General features: G+C 36.1%; 1 protein-coding gene across 1 annotated transcript in view; it reads left to right on the top strand.

Annotated features, from left to right (window-relative positions):
- The first annotated feature begins 288 nt into the window (after positions 1-288).
- METTL14 (methyltransferase 14, N6-adenosine-methyltransferase non-catalytic subunit) overlaps positions 289-20,149 on the top strand; it is a 28,962-nt gene continuing 9,101 nt past the window's right edge. Inside the window, exons 1-8 of the mRNA XM_080796042.1 lie at positions 289-512; positions 5,359-5,447; positions 6,527-6,614; positions 8,449-8,529; positions 8,902-8,989; positions 13,100-13,190; positions 14,408-14,549; positions 19,559-19,651. Of these exons, the coding sequence (XP_080652168.1) occupies positions 447-512; positions 5,359-5,447; positions 6,527-6,614; positions 8,449-8,529; positions 8,902-8,989; positions 13,100-13,190; positions 14,408-14,549; positions 19,559-19,651 (738 nt within the window). The 5' untranslated portion in view covers positions 289-446. The remainder of the gene's footprint in view (positions 513-5,358; positions 5,448-6,526; positions 6,615-8,448; positions 8,530-8,901; positions 8,990-13,099; positions 13,191-14,407; positions 14,550-19,558; positions 19,652-20,149) is intronic.

The raw sequence follows: 20,149 nt of genomic DNA on the forward strand, positions 1-20,149 counted from the left end.
TAGTACTGGCAACTGGGGAACTAATGGAAAAGGGAATCAACAAAACGGTCCACACCTCGTAAACAGTGCTGATACACCAAAGAAGCCTGATGTCCCAAGGGAGGGCAAAAGAGAAGGCCGGAGGTGGACCCGCTCTGGAGCGGCTCTGACAGACGTAGTCGCAGGCGGCGGAAGTGCTTCCGAGACCGATCCGCCGCCACAACATCCCTCATTGGGTCCCTTCCTGCCAGCGTCAGTCGCGGGCGTCCAGAAGGAGGTGGGACTTCCGGGATCGGTGGAGCCAATGCCGGCCGCGCCGGAAGTACCTATTGAGGAACGGGTGAGGGATACCCGGTGCTTGAAGATCCCGGTGAATCTTGTGTTCCGCAGACTCAGAAGAAAAATCGGGTGGTTTTTCATCCGCTAATTGTCAGGTTTTGGGGGCAGTGGGAAGCAGGAGTTGGGACATGGACAGCCGCTTGCAGGAGATCCGGGAGCGGCAGAAGTTACGGCGACAGCTCCTTGCACAGCAGGTCCGCGGCCCAGGGAGGAATCGAGAATGCGCGTGCGCGGTTCCCTTCTCTTCCTCCTCCCCCTCTTTCTTTTCTGTCTTTGCCTACGCATTGCGGTGCTTACTTTCCTGGTTCCGCAACCCTGATCCCTAGGCCTACCTGCCTTTCTTGCTCTTAACTGCCGCAGTACCCTGAATATTCCTCATCTGTGCCGCGGTCATTATGTTGCTAAACCGAACGCCACGATTGGTCCTCAGCAACCATTATGGAGTGCGCGCCAAGCGTCTGGCGCAGGGCTCAATGATGGGGATACAAAGCTTTGGTCTTTGTAAATAAATTACCGTAGTTCGCGCCAGGAAAAGTGATTGGTTATCCCTTAAGTTTCTCTAAACTATTTAAATGGACGTCTGTGTCAGGCCTTTCTTCTTAGTACCTAGTTCTTGAGATTGTGGCTTCCCTGTGAAATAGATTTATAGTGTTTTCTTTGGGGTCATATCTAAAGACTGCATTAGAAGTAGCCTGAGTGTAAATTTTAGTTTGTACATCTTGTGTGTTGCTAAGTATTGTATCTTCGTCATCACCCACCGCTAATATTTGAATTCTCACTCTGTTTAAGCCACAGTAAACAGTTGGAATAGCTATCATTGACTTCACTTACCAATAATGAAACAGGCTAGAGAGGTTAGGTAGTTTTTGCCCCGTGTCACTCACTGCTAGGCCAGAAAATTGAACCCAGATGAGTCTCTCCAAAGCTCGTGTGTAAATTAACACTTGATCAGGAGAGTACACATGCAGAAAATGCAAATGTACACCTCTACTTAGAGTCAGAGTTTGTGTTTCCCATCCTACCATTCATATCACTAAAAGTGATGGAGGAAATACTACGAAGTTTTAATGAGGCATCTTACTGTTATTTTTCAGTAATGAATCTTGGTTTTAGTAAATGAAAATTTGAAACCCATACTCTTATGATCTGATGAAAAGGTTTATGGTGTGTATATATATATTAAATATATATGGTTATAGTATGTATAACCATATATGGTTATGGTATATATAGTGTTAAAAATGTGGGAATTTGGAATCAGACCTGTTCTGTCCCTCTAGCATTATGATCTGGGACAAATCAGGTATCTTTTCCAAGCCTTTTTTCTTGTATCTTCTTTTATTGTGTTGGCTTCAGAATATTCAGTAGCTTTGTTACCACCAAGTAAGGTTCTTATTTTTTAGTTTTTTTAGATTTTAGTTTTAGTTTAGTTTTCTTTGACTCAAAATGCATTCATAAATAGTTACTTTTGTGTCTTACTATACACGAGGGGATCTGGTAAGCCCCTGGCAATTCCAACTATGAATAAAAAATGGTCCTTACCCTAAAAGAGCTTGCATAGTGCGAAAAATTTAATGATGGGTGCCTTTATTAAGTACCTTTAATGAATCAAGACTCAGCTAGCTTTTTTCATACATTATCTTCAGTTCTACAAGTCAGATGCTATTTGCATCTTATAGATGAAGAAAATAGAGCTCAAAGAGTTTAAGTTACATGCTGAAGTCCACAAAGTTTTTAAGTTGCAAGCTTGTAGTTTTAGGCTTTTCCATGCTCTTTCCAGTACACTAGCTGCTCCCTAGTCTTCTAGTTGGTTAGGAACTATTTCCACTTAAGTAAGAATGTCTGATATAATCAATGACAGACCTCCACTTTAGCAACTAATTTCAGCCTTTCTTTCAATTGTTTTCTCTATTTGAACAACACAGATTACTCTCCAGAATGTGGTTTGTGCAATTTATACTTTACGATTTTTTTTAATTGTACTTCTTCCTTTTTTTTGCTTTTATCATTCATTCATTTATTTATTTTTTATTTTTTAAGATTTTATTTATTTATTTGACAGACAGAGAACACAAGTAGGCAGAGAGGCAGGCAGAGAAAGAGGGGGAAGCAGGCTCCCTGCTGAGCAGAGAGCCTGATGTGGGGCTCGATCCCAGGACCCTGGGATCATGACCTGAGCCGAAGGTAGAGGCTTTAACCCACTGACCCACCCAGGCGCCCCTTTATTTTTTTAAAGAAAATTTATTTTTTTTTCAGTGTTCCGAAATTCATTGTTTATGCTCCACACTCAGTGCTCCATGCAATATGTGCCCTTCATAATACCCACCACCAGGCTTACCCAACCCCCACCCCTCCCCTCTAAAACCCTCAGTTTGTTTCTCAGAGTCCACAGTCTCTCATGGTTTGTCTCCCCCTCCGATTTCATCCAACTCACTTCTCTCCATCTCCCAATGTCCTCCATGTTATTCCTTATGCTCCACAAGTAAGTGAAAACATATGATAATTGACTCTGTCTGTTTGACTTATTTCACTCAGCATAATCTCTTCCAGTCCCTTCCATGTTGATACAAAAGTTAGGTATTCATCCTTTCTGATGGAGCCATAATACTTCGTTGTATATATGGACCATATCTTCTTTATCCATTCGTCTGTTGAAGGGCATCTTGATTCTTTCCACAGTTTGGCTACTGTGGCCATTGCTGCTATGAACATTGGGATACATATGGCTCTTCTTTTTACTACATCTGTATCTTTGGGGTAAATACCCAGTAGTGCAATTGCAGGGTCATAGGGTAGCTCTATTTTTAATTTCTTAAGAAATCTCCACACTGTTTTCCAAAGTGGCTGCACCAACTTGCATTCTGTCCTCCTTCCTTTCTGATTTCTGTGCATCTACTGTAGCACAGCTCAGGTCAGAACATTGTAATGAAAACTGTCTTGATCTCTCTGGCTAAGGGTCTTCTTCCAGCTGGTTTTTGTTGTCTTTACTGTTGAGTACACGACTTACATTACTTATTGTTATACAGAATATAAATGTCAGCAACTTACACCTGCTTTTTACTTAGCTATAGCTTTGTTCTCAAAAAAATCGTATATGCTTTTAAATGATACCAAATTGTCAAAATTATTAAGATAACATATTTAGTGCTTCCATAACAGAAAATCTATGATTTACTTATTCCAGTCATTCCACAGTTTTGTTTTTTGTTTTTGGAGCATGTGAAGACAATTATATATGTGAGCAGAATTTTAACTTAAAGCATTTCTATTGTAATACATTGTATTCTAATGTAGGAAATCTAATCAGTTCATTCACATATTGAGCATCTACTCTGAGTCAGGCATTATACAAGCTGCGCAACATACAGATACCAAGAGGACAGAGTTCATCTGCTTAGAGAACTTACATGTAACTTGCGGAGCAGTAAACAAAAGTAAAGATAAAATAATTTAAGTGTAAAATAATCAGAAGTCGTGATAAAGACCTTGAAACAATATAAACAGGAAGTAAACAAAAGTAAGACCTAAAATAATTGAAAGTTGTGTTAAGTACTATGATCCAAATTAGGAAATAAAAAGGAGAGAAGTGGAAGGAGGCTACCTATTCTATGTACTCCTTAAGGAAATCACTTGTCCTCATCTGAGACCTGAAGAGAGAGGAGTCAGTCATGGGAAGATTAGAAATCATTTTAACTATGGGAAGTAGATGTGTCTTTTAACTAATGAGAATAGGGTTCAGGAAGATTTTATGGGAGAGTTAAAATGTCAGGAACATTTGATATATAGTAAGAGATCTGTCATTGAGAAACCTTAGGGGAGTCATGAAGTAGGCAGACTAAAAAGGCAGTGGTGATTGCTTAAGATCAAGGCTAGGGACTTGTAGCTCTGATATTTTAGTATATTCCCTTTCCTGAGCTAAAGGGACTATTTAATGCAGATTTCCTTGTGCCCTGCTTAAAAATATAAAATTGTCCCTCATGGCCTCTGAGTTGCATTCTGCAGTTGTTCATTTGGCTTTTATTTATTTATTTTTTAAAGATTTTATTTATTTATTTGACAGAGATCACAAGTAGGCAGAAAGATAGGCAGAGAAAGAGGCGAAAGCAGGCTCCCTGCTGAGCAGAGAACCCGATATGGGGCTGGATCCCAGGACCCTGAGACCATGACCCAAGCCAAAGGCAGTGGCTTAACCCACTGAGCCACCCAGGCGCCCCTTCATTTGGCTTTTAAAGATGTCCCTGAACTGGGTGCCTGGGTGGCTCCGATGGTTAAGCATCTGCCTTTGGCTCAGTTCATGATCCTGGGGTCCTGGGATTGAGTACCACATCGGGCTCCCTGCTCAGTGGGGAGCCTGCTTCCTCCCCCATCTATCTCCCCCTCCTTGTGCTCTTTCTCTCACTCTCAAATAAATAAATAAAATCTTAAAAAAAAAAGAAGATGTCCATGAACTGATCCCATTTTGTGTAGCCAGCTTATCTCCACTAGTTATTTGTTGTATTTTGCAGAATTTCCCCAACTGCCAAACAGAATTTGCATTACCATTTTTTAGGTATTATTAAAATTCAGTGTTGTGCCTATAAATCATTGTATAAAGACTTGGCTTGAATAAAACTGGATAAATATTTATTACAGCACAAGATAAATAAGGTATGATACAGGAGCTGGTGGATACAAAGTGTTAATGCCTACCACTCTATAAACACTATATGTGAGCTGCTTTTTTTGTTTTTGCTACTACTACTAAATTATGTTTTATTATTTACTTGAAAAGTAGAGGATGGCTAAAATTGTCTTAATTTCAAATACAACTGAAGGTATAAAATGCTTGCTAGCTCTCAGATTTGTTCCTAATTAACATGGTTTTGTTCCAAGGTATTTCCTGTTTTTTCTGCAAGGTAATTAATCCACTTGCCTGCTGAAGGAGTTAGAGTTTGTTTGTTTGTTTGTTTTCAAATACCTGATATATTCAGTGTTGCTACCCAGGCAGGAAAGGCTATCCAGTGCATTATGATCTAATTTTTGGTTCTTGTCTTTTCTCAGTTGGGAGCCGAAAGTGCCGATAGCATTGGTGCTGTGTTAAATAGCAAAGATGAGCAGAGAGAAATTGCTGAAACAAGAGAAACTTGCAGGTCAGTCGAATCCTTTTTTTTTTTTTTTAGCAACATGTTAATATTGTGAAAGGGTTATTGTTTGCTTTTTAAAAAAATTTTATTAGAGAGCGAGCATTAGTGGGCTGGGGGCAGAGGGAAAGGGACAAGCAGATTCCCCCCTGAGTAGGGGGGAATTAAGCCCCATTAGGGGGCTTAATCCCAAGACCCCAGATCATGACCTGAGCCGAAGGCAGACGCTTAACTGGTTGAGCCACCAAGGCGCCCCTGGTTATTGTTTTGAGAAACAAATAATCCTAGGTATGAAGTGTGTTATGACAGGCATCACAGTAAAGATTTCAGAAATACTGATTTTTGGTTTTTAGTATTCATGAACTATGAAACACTCTCTGAATATAGTAAGTTCTCATTCATAAAGTAGTTAGAATGGAATTTTAGACTAAGAATTAGCTTATACACCATGAATTAAATAGTTACATTTGCAGATTCTTAGAAAGAAAACCATACTTTACCCTAAAAGTGGTATTTATTTAGTAGTTCATAAAGCACTTCAGAATTTTTCAGTATTCTGGTTATTAATTTGAATATCAATTTTGCTTAAGGCAATTCAGAATGATATATAATATAGAAGTTTCTTTTTGCCATACATCCATTATAAAAGCTTAATTTCTGATTTGGTTGCTTTCTCATAAAAGTAAAATACAGAATTGACAATCAGGTTATGTGATTTTTTTTTTTAATTTATAAACTAGATGAATGAATAAATACTGTTTAATCGGAAAAAATGTGCCTTGTTCTGTTTTTGTAAAATGTTATTTAATATTACTGGGGCACCTGGGTGGCTCAGTGGGTTAAGCCTCTGCCTTTGGCTCAGGTCATGATCTCAGGGTCCCAGGATTGAGTTCCGTATCAAGCTCTCTGCTCAGCAGGAGCCTGCTTCCCCCGCCCTCTCTCTCTGCCTGTCTCTCTGCTTACTTGTGATCTCTCTCTGTCAAATAAATAAATAAAATCTTTTAAAAAAATGTTATTTAATATTACTAATAGCTGCCATGTATACATCTTTCTGTATCTGTGTGTGACCCTTCAGTTTTAATTTTCAGGGCTTCCTACGATACCTCTGCTCCAAATGCAAAACGTAAGTATCAGGATGAAGGAGAGACAGATGAAGACAAAATGGAAGAATATAAGGCAAGTAGAGAACAGGGCAATTTTCTGGTCAAGAAAAATATAAATCCTTACAATAATAGATTCTTTTTCTTTTAAATTTATTTTTATTATTTTTTTTAGATTTTATTTATTTATTTGAAAGAGAGAAAGTGCACAGAGGGAGAGTGCAGACTCCCCGCTGTGCAGGGAGCCCAACATAGGGCTCAATCCCAGGGGATCATGACCCAAGCTGAAGGGAGACACTGAGCCACCCAGGTGCCCCACAGTAGATTCTTATCCAGGAAAATAAATTTAATGAAAGCTCAATTTTAAGCTTTCTAAAATAAATGTCAGTAGCCTGTGTATACAGGCATACCTTAGAGATACTGCAGGTTTGGTTCCAGACCATCACAAAGAAGTGAATATTGCAGTAAAGCAAGTCAAGTGAAATTTTTGGTCTCCCGTTGCATATAAAAGTTATGTCTACACTATCTTATAGTCTGTTAAATGTGCAGTAGCATTAATATCTAATAAAGCAAGATATATACCTTAATTTAAGAATACTTTATTGCTGGGATGCCTGGGTGGCTTAGTCAGTTAAGGATCTGCCTTCAGCTCTGTTTGTGATCCCAGGGTCCTGGGGTCGAGTCCCACGTCAGGTTTCTTGCTCAGCTAGGAGCCTGCTTCTCCTTCTGCGTGCTGCTCCCCCTGCTTGTGTTCTCTCTCTCTCTGACAAATAAATAAAAAAATCTTTTTAAAAAATGCTTTATCGGGGCACCTGGGTGGCTCGGTGGGTTGAGCCTCTGCCTTTGGCTCAGGTCGTGATCTCAGGGTCCTGGGATCAAGTCCCGCGTCAGGCTCTCTGCTCCGCGGGGAGCCTGCTTCCCCCTCTCTCTCTCCCTGCTGCTCTGCCTACTTCTGATCTCTCTCTGTCAAATAAAATCTTAAAAAAAAAAAAAAAAGCTTTATTGCTAAAAATGCTAGCCATCTTTTGAGCTTTTCAGCGAGTTTTAATCTTTTTTTTTTTTTGCTGGTGGAGGGTCTTGCCTCAGAGTTGCTACAGCTTCCACATCAGTGCTTGCTGCTTCATGTTATGTTATGGAGATGGTTTCTTTCCTTAAACCTCATGAACTGACCTTTATTAGCTTCCAGCTTTCCTTCTGTGGCGTCCTTACCTCTCTCGGGCCTCATAGAATTGAAGAGAGTGAGGGCCTTGCTCTAGATTAGGTTTTGGCCAAAGGCAGTGCTGTGGCTGGTTTGTTTTCTCTCTCAATAAGCTTTTTCCGGATCAGAAATAAGGCTGTTTACTTTCTTACCATCTGATAAAAACAGTAGTTTCATACGGTTTTTAAGAGAAATAAAATTGTCCCTTTGGTGGTTATGTCTTTCATGATTTGAGCTAAATCCCAGTATTTACAGTATGATGAAATAAATAATATTAGACAATTCAGTCAACAAAATCAGTAGTTATAGACAGGTATTATTGATGAGAATGAAAAGGAAATTTTTATTTATTATAAAAATAACTAGGTAATGAAAAGCATGCAAAGACTTCAGCGTTTGACTTTATAATAATAATTTAAAAAATTATATCTTAGGGAAATGAAATCTTTATATTGAGTCTTGGGGTGCTTCGTGACTCACTTGGTTAAGCCTCTGCCTTCGGCTCAGGTCATGATCCCAGGGTCCTGGGATTGAGCCCCACATCAGGCTCCTTGCTCAGCAGGGAGCCTGCTGCTCCTCCTGCTGATGTTCTCTATCAAATAAATAAAATCTTAAAAAAAAAGTTAAATTGAGTGTTACTACTCAAGATATCATAAATACATAAAATATTCCTTCTATACATAAAATGTCTGTTTAATCTTCCTTTTCCAAGGATGAATTAGAAATGCAACAGGAAGAAGAGAATTTGCCTTATGAAGAAGAGATTTATAAAGATTCTAGTACTTTTCTTAAGGTAAATAAATTTTCATATTATAAGTCTTCACATTTCAGCTCTATGCATGAAAAAATTTTAAATACTTACTATTTTCAATATTTTTTAAGTTTTTGAGAAATCATCATTATAAAATAAAAATGATTTAAAATTATCCTTGAAATAATCTTGTGATACTTAGCTATTTAGGATGAGATAATGCTATATCAATGTCTGTAGCCACTAAAGAGTATTACTGTCATTTTAGTTGTGTTTCCAAATATTACTAATTTTTTTTTTAATCTATGTATCAACTTCTATTTTGTATGGCCTCATAATAAAAAATAAAGTACAGAGTTAGTGTATCTGCCATTAGAGTAAATGCTCTTAATTTAATTTTGACTTTTTCTTTAGGGAACGCAGAGTTTAAATCCCCATAATGATTACTGCCAACATTTTGTAGACACTGGACATAGACCTCAAAATTTCATCAGGGATGTAGGTATGTTAGATTTGTTGGGAATATGCTATTGCTAACTCTTGATTACATGCATGTACTTTATCCATTTTGTGGATTATTTCTAACAAAATCATTTTTCCTGGCTTGGCTTTTCTAATTCCAGAATTATTTTTCCTGGCTTCCTATTTTCATTCTCCATACTTCTAGTATACCCTCCTTTCCTTCCAGCAGTGTTACTCACTCCCTTCCTTCCTTCTTCAGTTTGATTCTGTGACTATCCTTGCATTTTTATTTTACCTTCATTTATTCCCTCTTTGGTGCTTTGCCTTTTGTTTGTAGGCCCGATTTACTCACCTATATTATTTTTTCCCTTGTCTCTAAAGAATTTAACATTTCATGCAAGCCGACTCTGTTGGCAACAAATTTCCTCAATTTTTTTTTCTAAGAAAGTATTTCTCTTTCACTTTTTTTTTATTTGTCAGAGAGAGAGAGAGAGAGAGCGAGCGAGCACAGGCAGACAGAGTGGCAGAGGGAGAAGCAGGCTCCCTGCGGAGCAAGGAGCCCAATGTGGGACTCGATCCCAGGACGCTGGGATCATGACCTGAGCCGAAGGCAGCTGCTTAACCAACTGAGCCACCCAGGCGTCCCTCTCTTTCACTTTTGAAGAATAATTTCACAGAGTATAGGATTCTTGGCTGGTGTTTTATTCCTTTCAACACTTTAAATATTTCACTCTAATCTTTTCTTGCTTGCATGTTTCTAAGATATGGGATATAACTGTTATCTTTTTGTTTATCTATTTGTTCTTCTGTAGGCATGGTGTTTTTTCCCTCTGGTTTCTTTAGGATTTTTTCTTTATCTTTAACATTCTGTAGTTTGAAAATGATATGCCATAAGTTTAGGGGTTTTTGGCATCATACTGTTTGGTATTCTCTCTGCTTTCTGGATCTGGTTTGTTGTCGGATATTGATTTGGAGAAATTCTCAGTCATTTTTATTTTAGATATTTCTTCTCTTTCTCTCTCTCGTTCTTCTGGTATTTCCCTTACACACGTTACATCTTTTGTAATTGTCCCATGGTTCTTGGATTTTCTAGCTTTTTTTGTTGTTTTTTTGTTTTTTCAGATTTTGTTCTCTTTGCTTTTCAATTTTTGAGATATCCTCAAGCTCAGAGGTTCTTTCCTCAGCCCCTGTCCAGTTTACTAAGTCCCTCAAATGTATTACCCCTGCATTTTAAAAAACGGCTTTATTGACATAATTCATGTACCATATAGGTCACCCATTTTAAAGGGTATAATTCTGGTTTGTTTTGTTTTGTTTTGTTTTTAGTAAATCCTGTTTGTGCAGTCATTACCACAATCTAATTTTCATCTCCACTAAAGAAACTCAGTACCCATTACTAGTTAGTTCCCATTACCTCCTCCTCATCTGCCCCCTAACCTTAAGTAACCATTAATTAACTTTCTATTTCTAGCAATTTGCCTATTCTAAACATTTCACATAAGTGGAATTGTACAATATGTGATATTTTGTGACTGACTTCTTTCACTTGGCACAATGTTTTCACGGGTTGTTGATGTTGTGGCATAAACCAGTACTTCATTTATTTAGACTGCCAAATAATAGTCCATTGTATGTATATACCACATTTTGTTTATCCATTCATTTGGGTTGTTTCCACTTTTTGACTGTTACAAATTGCTGCATGAATATTCATGTAAAATTCTTGTGTAAACATATGCTTTCATTTCTCCTAGGCATATAGCTAAGAGTAGAATTGTTGGGTCATGTGTTAATTCTCTGTGTAGCTTTTGGGGGAACTGCACAATTACTTTTCAAAGCAGCTGTACCATTTGACATTCCTCCCAATAGTATGTCAGGGTTCCAGTTTCTTCCCATTTACTGTTATCTGTCTTTTAAATTATAGCCATCCTAGTGGGTATGAAGTGATAATTTCGTGGGAATTTCCCCCCCCCACGCTGGGATTTTGACTTGCATTTTCCTAGTGATGACTAATGATGTTCGACATCTTTTCATATTTGTTGGCTATTTAAATACTTTGGAAAAATATCCAAGCTCTTTGCCTACTTTTTAAGTGGTTATTTGCCTTTTTATTATTACATTATAAGAGCTTATATTCTCAATCCAAGTCTCCTATTAGACATGATTTGCAAGTATTTTCTCCCATTCCGTGGGTTGCCTTTTTATTTTCTTGATGGCATCATTTGCCACACACAAAAAATTTAATTTTGATACCATCTGATTTATTATTTCTGTGTTGCTCACAAGCAACTCTTGAAGTTACTCTTGAAGTAGAAACTGATATTAGTGTTTTCATGAGCAAAATTTAGCTGTAGCATAAAAAGTTATGATAATGTGAAGTGAAATAAGCCAGTCACGGAACAAATATGCAAATACTTAAGTACCTAATAGGGTATATGTAATATAAATACACTAAAATAGTCAAACTCATGGAATCAGAGAGCAGTGGTTATCAGGGGCTAGAAGAAGGGGAAAATAATGAGTTTTTACTGAATTGATAAAAAGTTTCGGTTATGCAAGATGAATTAATTCTAGAGATCTACTGTGTAGCATTGTGCTTATAGTTAGCAGTGCTGTTGACTGTACAATAAAACTAAAAATTTGTTAAGGGTAGATCACATCTTAAGTGTTCTTATCACACATGCTCAGACACACACACACACACACACCCAGAGGAACACAAGAAAACTTCTAGAGGTGATGGATGTGTCTGTTGCCTTGGTTGTGATGATTTCACGGATGGATGCATATGTCTAAATTCATCAAATTGTATATATTAAATATGTGTGTTTTTATATGTTGGTTATACTTCAGTAAAGCTGTTTTTTATGATAGCTGTATAACTGAATTTCAGGATCCACCTTTATGCTTTTAAGATACATATTTCCCCACAGCAAAGATAAAGTACTTAGGAAACTATTACGGATTGAGAAGAACTTACCTTTTCTGCTATAGAAGAGTGAGAGCCGATTCTACTGTGATTAAAACCTGATTATAATAAAATCTTTAAACTTGTTTTATTTGCAGTTTGTTTTATAAGCACTGATTGAAGAGGCTTTACAAAATCTTTCACTTTTACTCTTTGATATTAAGGTTATTAATGTCTGTACCTTGGTTTTTAAATTGAGATGCTTTTATGATTTATATTGTTAGGAATATGTTTCTTGGGATGAGGGGGGAGAAAAACCAAATAAAAGATTTTAGGAATCTTTGATATTCAAAACCTTACTTATCCCTATAGTTGCTTAAACAGGCATTATGCTGCTTTACCTAAAATGTCTTCTGAGCTCAAAGATCTAAAACATTTTTGAGGACATGGGAACAGGGAGTCTTGTGTTTTTAAGTACGCTTTGTAGGACTTATATATGTTTTTTAAGATCTTAAGCCTCAAAATATATATGGGGATTTGGTTCATAATGACGAGGAGATGTGAAATCTTTAAAATTATAAATATTGATATAAGAAATACTTATAGAGAAAACAACTTGTCTTGGAGGTGAGAGGTAGTCTACTATTAGGGACTCATTATCTTCTTTACTAGATTGTTCTAGGGTTGTGTCCATGAGCCATAGGCAATTAATTTAAGGTCATCAGCTGTGTTTCTCTCATCTCTTAACTATTCTTTGTTTCTTCCTATGTGTAAGAAAGAAAAGAAATACTCATTTTCTCTGCCTTTGCTAACTATTTAAGAAGCTAAATACAAACCTCAGTGATCACTAGCTTCTTAAGGAGAAAGAATTCTTTTAGCTAATAGAAAGGGGGAAGACATGGTAGAAGAAAGCAGTTGTTCTTTTCTTTCCCTCAGAACAGAATGACTTAACTTAATGCTGTGAGCAGATTTAACTTAAATATGAGAGATTAAATGGCTTATTAATTTGGACTGGGCTTTAGAACATCTGGGTTTTTGCCTCCACGTGGGATTAGGGTCATTAGATATGATATATATGTGTGAAATATTTAAAAAATACTCAAAATTAACTTTTTTAAAAGGACACAAGAATAAAATGGTGATTATGTATTGTGTTTTCTTGAGAGGGCTCATAACCTTTGAATTCACTGATACTAATTTCCATTGTATTGAAATTTAGTATTTACTATTTTTTGTCCTCAGGTTTGGCTGACAGATTTGAGGAATACCCCAAACTGAGGGAGCTCATCAGGCTGAAGGATGAGTTAATAGCTAAATCGAACACTCCTCCTATGTAAGTGTGTTTTTTCAGTTTTTATTCCCAACTCGGGCTTAAAATAGCAGTTTTTTTTATCCTGTAGTCTTTCTGTTTGAAAAAAATTCAGCACCTATATAATGTTAACAAACTTTTCCTGTGTATGGTAAAATAGATTCATTTGACATTCCAGTGCTGAGTGCTCTCATTTTATTTTATTTTTTTAGTTTTCTAGATAATTTCTTTAAAGTGTCTCTAAGTGTTTTCTTAGAAAAATAATTTATGTTTGTTGTATCTTGAGTTTCTTAAAATGTTTTTGAATGACTTTTTCTTTCAAAAAGCAGCTTATTTGTTGAAGGAAGTTTAGAAAACTTAGATGAAGGAAAAGAAAAAATAAAGGTTAGTTATAACTCAGCATTCAGGGATACTAGTCTTAACATACTGGATTATGAAAGTTCATTTTAACCTTTGCTAAACAGAATAATGTTTTCCTCAAAAATGTGTAAAAAGTCTTTGAAATTGGAAAATCTACTTAATTCACATTTAGCTTACTTTGAACATTTTATACACTTAACAGTTTGCTAAAATATATTCTTTTAGTGATTCGAAGAACCACAAAGAAGTCCGAGTGTGGAGAAAAATATCAGCAGATTCTAACATTCATCCAATTTAAAAACCTGTTAAAGTATTTTGTATTTAAATTATTTTAATACTAGGTATAAAAAAAACCTTTCAGTAAAGGCTAGTCGTAATTTATACTAGGTGGCCAGAAAAGGCTGTTAATGTAAACAATTCTACTAACAAACAAATTGATAAAAGAAAATTACACCCATCTTTAGAAACAATTTTTTAGAAGGAGGATTTTAAAGCTAACAAATAGTTTTTCTAACTTAACAATTAAGAAAACATAATGTGGTAGTCCTTAGGAGATTCAGACAATGATGAAGTGGGGCTCAGAGACTTACTCACACTCATATGGAATTTAGTATAAAAATGAGAGAAGTACATTCTTGATGTACATAGGGGAATTTGATTTTATTTTGTAGTGTGATTATAGCCATCTTGTAGAGAAGAGTGTTGGTAGATGGTTTACTGTCTATACTGAGGAAAGATACTCCTGCATAAAAAAGGTATTCAGTAATTAGTTTATGATTACTTTGTAAATAGTGTTTAGTAATATTTAAGAAATTCCTTTCATTATTATCTGTAAGGTATTTGAAAATCTCTTAGTCACTTTTTATGCCTTAATCAAATAGGTACTTACAAGCAGATATAGAAGCCTTTGACATCAGAGAACTGACACCTAAATTTGATGTGATTCTTCTGGAACCCCCTTTAGAAGAATATTACAGAGAAACTGGCATCACTGCTAATGAAAAATGCTGGACTTGGGATGATGTATGATGAAACTTTTTACATTGTAATTATTTCTTTTTCAATGAATATTTATTTGATGAGAAGATTATAAATATTCCCATATTTTTAGGAATCATAAATATATAATATATAATGTGGCAGAAGATCCAGGGTACATTGACAGTTTTACACTATCTTTGGTCTGATTCTTCTTTTTGGGGCAGAAGTTGAAGAGGTAGTGAGTAAATAGTCTGTGGAAAACTTACAGTTCCAGTCTTAAGAGTCCTTGGATGTATAACTAGGAAAGTCTAAAGCCAGAATGACTGGTAATTCTTTCAGCATTTGCTTAGTTTTAGTAAACATTAGAGTATAATACATATATGTATATATATGTAAAACATGATTTCTTCTTAAGGAACTTACAGTATAATGGATAAAAAAGATACATAATTTCAGTATAATATAATTGTGATAAAATCACATTTTCCTAAATAAAATTAGGCAAGCTGGTAACTTCACAGTCAGTTACCTAAAGTTACCTGTTTTTACTGATCAATAACAAAAATAAATACTTACTGAGCACTACTCTGTGCTAGGCAATGTGGTAGGTACTGGAGATTCAAAGGTGAATAAACCCTGGTACTTGGACTTCAGGATCATGTAGTTTAATGGGATAAATATTGACCTAAACAGATAATTGCATTATTCTTTTGTTAGTTCTATAACAGAGGACTGCATAAGATGATTGGAGAAAAATTGACCAAGCCTTGGAGGATGGGGTACATGAACAAAGAGGAGGTGACACATTAACAGTATAAATACACTAGTTGTAATTGGCCAGATAAAGAAAGGGATAGGATGGTGACTCCAGATGGAAAGAATAATAAGAGCAGAAGGGATGGAGACAAAGAATATCTGGTTTGTGGGTTGATGTTAGAACATAGATTGGTCCTTTCTTGAGATGATGTCTTCTTAGAAGCTTAAACTTTTATCCTGAAGACATTAAGGAGTCTTTGAAGGGCTTTAACCAGTTTAGTTCAATGGTCAGATTAGTGTGTGGAGTATGGACTAGAGGAAAAGTCTGGAAAGGGGAGAGCAGTTAGAAGACTGTTGCGGTAGCCTAGTTAGGAGATGAAGGGACCATAAATAGGGGTATGGTAGTAAGAATAGAAAGGTGATCAGTTCAGTAATGTGTAATAGGTACTGTGGTGAGCTCTAGTGATTGGAATGAGGGGGGAGAGTTAAGGATGATTTGAAGGTTTAAGTCTTGGGATGGGTGGGTTGATTTTTCACCAGTTGAGAAAGAGTGAATTTAAAAAGAGCTGGATTGGAGGGATTAGATCATATTGAACATGTTGATTTTGAGGTATATGTGAGACATCGATGTGGGGGTTGTAATAGGAATATGTCATTCAAAGGACAGATCTGTGTCTCAAAATACAGATGCAGAAGATGAGTGCATCAAGCCTATGAGAGTAGCCGAATTTGTCCTAAGATAGTGTCTTAATTAAGATAACATGTGGATTGACGGCAAAGCCCCAGGAAACTTTTACATTTAAGAGGCACATGTAAAAGAGAGGTCGAAAGAATGGGTCAGAGATAAATAAGGAAAACCAAGAGTATAAATGTCATAGGGGCCAAGGGAATAGGGAATTTCAAGGAGAGAGTAGGCAGGAGTGTTGAGCACAGAAGGGAGATTGGGAAAGGAAAGGACTGACATCTGTCAAGACTGGTATTTCATAGGAAATGGTGCTGAATCCTTGCATGTCCTCCTGTGTTAATGATAGTTAACTTCTATTATTTAATCTTCAGGATATACCTGTGGTTTTTCCTCCTTGAAGCTTTTCCTTTCATCTCAATCCCTCAGACATTTTTATTTACATATTTATGGATATTACCACTTTGAAAAGGTTTTTCCCATCCTCTGATAATAAATGTAATTTGTACTTACTGAAATTTAGAAAGGTAACAGTATATAGTATTCTAAAGGCGACGCAAAAGAAATTTAGAAAGGTAACAGTATGTAGTATTCTAAAGGCGACACAAAAGACATAATACTCTTGATATTTATTGCTGGGAATTTTCCAGATAGGTTGCACAAATTTACGTTCTTTCCAGTTGTGTTTAAGAAACATCTATGTAGCCATATCTTCATCAAAATTGACTAGTCATATAAAAACAATCTTTGTGACCTTAGTCAAAAAAAAGAAAATTGAAAAAACATCTCATTATGTCATTGATTATTGTAGTTGATCCTTGAACAATGTGGATTTGAACTGCACGATTTCAGTTATACATGGATTTTTTACAGAAAAGTAGTGTAAATATATTTTTTCTTCCTTAGGATTTTCTTAGTAACATTTTCTTTTCTCTAGCTTACTTTAAGTATAGAGTGTAAATACATATAACATATAAAATGTGTTAATTGACTGTTTATGTTATCGGTAGGGCTTCTATTCAACAGTAGGTATAAGTAGTTAAGCTTTGGGGAGTCAGAAGTTATACTCGCATTTTTATGGGGGGTATGAGTTGGTGCCACTAACCCCTGCATTGTTCATGGGTCAACTGAAACTAGGCTGAACTTTATTTTCTCTGGCCAGTCTCTAAGGTTTGGTCAGTAAAGGCACAAGAACTTCAATTATATGGACAGACTAATAGAGTTTTTGAAATAAAGGAACTCTTTTATATGTATATTCTTGATTTCAGTTTAATTTTACTGAACAACTCTGGCTGGCATAGTTGAAATGTTTTGTCTGGCCCTTGAGCCCTAAGTTCTTAACCTTTATGTGATAATATCCTAAAGAAAGTGCCAATAGTTAAACCAATATATAAAATGTAAATAAGAAAGAGGATTTTACAGGTATTCTCCTTTACATTAGAGAGTCAGTAGTGGTCAACACATTTTGGCAAAGAACATAAGGACTTACTTAAAATACCAACAATTAGCATTTAGAACTGCAGTGTCAAGAGAATAATTTGCTTAATGTTCTTCACTAATGTGTGGCATCACTTATTTTTATCTATTTCATCTATAAACATGTAGGAATATCTGTGTGTGTTATATAATTACTTATTCATATTCTTATGAGAGTATTAGAGATTTCAAGATTTTAAAAAGTCAGAATATAAAATTCATTAGGTTTATACATATTGTCACTTATGTCCGTTATTACTGTCAAATAATATTTTTCTTTTTAGATTAAGTTAGAGATGGTAAGCTTATAACTTAAATGGATCTGTTACTAAAGTTAATATTTTTTAGGGGCACCTGGGTGGCTCAGTGGGGTAAAGCCTCTGCCATCAACTCAGGTCACGATCTCAGGGTCCTGAGATTAAGGCCCGCATCAGGCTCTCTGCTTGGTAGGGAGCCTGCTTCCCCCTCTCTCTCTGCCTGCCTCTCTGCCTACTTGTGATCACTGCCTGCCAAATAAATAAATAAATCTTAAAAAAAAAAAGTTAAGATTTTTTAAATAAATGAAACATAAATATTTGCTTAAACTATGGTCTCTGAAACTTAACTGTGGTGGAAAACTAGAAGAAAAAGAATATCATATAAAATGGTTGGTTTTACAGTTTTTTATGTGACTGTGGCAATTTACAGATTTAATTATTTGAACTTTTTTTAATGTGACACACAAGGGAAACACATACACATACAAGGGAACACATATAAGGGAACAACACATACAAAGGAAACAAAATTATACATTAATTTTTGTTTGTTGCAAGTTTTTATTTAAATTCCACTTAGTGAACATATAGTGTAATATTAGTTTCAAGTGTAGAATTTAGTGATTCATCATTTACATACAGTACTCAGTGCTCATCACAACCAGTGCCCTCCTTAATGCTCATCATCCATTTAGCTTGTCCCCTCCCACCTCCCTTCATCAACCCTGTTTGTTCTCTATAGCTGAGTCTTTTATTTTTGCCTATGTTTGCCTTTCTCTGTTTTTCCCCTCCTGTGTTGTTTTGTTTCCTAAATTCCACATGAGTAAAATCATATATTTGTCTTTCTCTGACTGACTCATTTTGCTTAGCATATTCTGTAGCTCCATCCGTGTTATTGCAAATGGTAAGATTTCATTCTTTTTTATGGCTGAGTAATATTCCATTGTAAATATATCTCACATCTTTATCTTTTCATCAGTTGATGGACATTTGGGCTCTTTACATAGTTTGGCTATTGCTGATAATGATGCTATAAACTTCGGGTGCCTGTGTCCCTTCAAATCAGTATTTTAATATCCTGTGGGTAGATACCCAGTAGTGCAATTGCTGGATCATAGGGTAGGGTAGTTCTAGGTTTAACTTTTTAAGGAAACTCCGTACTGTTTTCCAGAGTGTCTGCACCAGTTTGCACTCTCACCAACAGTTAATAAGTGTTCCCCTTTCCCTGCATCCTTGCCAACACCTGTTGTTTCTTGTGTTGTTAATTTTAGCCATTCTGACAGGTGTGAGGTGATATCTCATTGTAGTTTTGATTTGTATTTCCCTGATGATGAGTGACTTTGAGCATCTTTTCATGTGGCTGTTGGCCATCTGTATGTCTTCCTTAGAAAAATTAGACTATTTTTTGGCATTTCAGACTTAAAGTGGTCATTATAGTGAAATGTGCATATTGATTTATTTTATATAGAACTTCTGTAGATACTGGAAACCAAATCTTCCCCAAACATTTGTTATATTTCATTTTAATTTTGCTCCTAATTTGGGGGTAATTTAACCTCTTCCTATTTCAGTTTCTTTTTCTATAAATCATGAAGGGCTGCTCTGAAGCTACATCTTATAGAATTCCATTATTCTATGAATATGGTCCCCCCGTAACCTTTTTCTGTATGAAATCAAGTGTATATATATTTGTGTGTGTGTGTGTTTGTTTTCTTAATGTAGAAAGAAAACAGAATAATTTGTAAGGGTAAAATTTATTTGCTAATGAAAATTAGTACATTTAAAGAACACATCTGCTGAAAGTCCTGATAAATCTCAATGGTTGTTCTTTTGGATTTAGGATGATTGGGAAAATGCAGTATTGTTTTGGTTTCCTACAGATTATGAAGTTAGAAATTGATGAGATTGCAGCCCCTCGATCATTTATCTTTCTCTGGTGTGGTTCCGGGGAGGGATTGGACCTTGGAAGAGTGGTAAGATGGTTTTTAATTGGATTTTTAATTCATAAGAAAAAATATAAAGTTTGAAGATAGATGTTATTCTGTCCTTTGTTTCTTGAGCAGTTGCTGAAACTCTGAAGGAAAAAATATGTTCAGAAAAGAATGCATGAAAGGCAGTACTCTTCAGTTAACCAGCACTAGGGTTCAAATAAGTCCCAATATAATTTCTTACAACTTCAGAATAGTTTAGACATTTGAAACTGCAGCTCAAAAACAGGCTGCTTAGTCTCATTTACTACTCATTATAAGTAGCTAGAAGGTACTCTTCTGAATAATATTAACTTCTGAATTCCAAATGGAAACCAAAACAAATTGGAAAAATAACATGGCATCTGGAACACATGGTTTGAATGATCAAATGAGAGTGAATGGGGCGCCTGGGTGGCTCAGTGGGTTAGGCCTCTGCCTTCGGCTCGGGTCATGATCCCAGGGTCCTGGGGTCGAGCCCCGCATCGGGCTCTCTGCTCAGCG

Source organism: Martes martes (genome assembly GCF_963455335.1).
Source record: "Martes martes genome assembly, chromosome: 2".
NCBI classification, from domain to species: Eukaryota; Metazoa; Chordata; class Mammalia; order Carnivora; family Mustelidae; genus Martes; species Martes martes.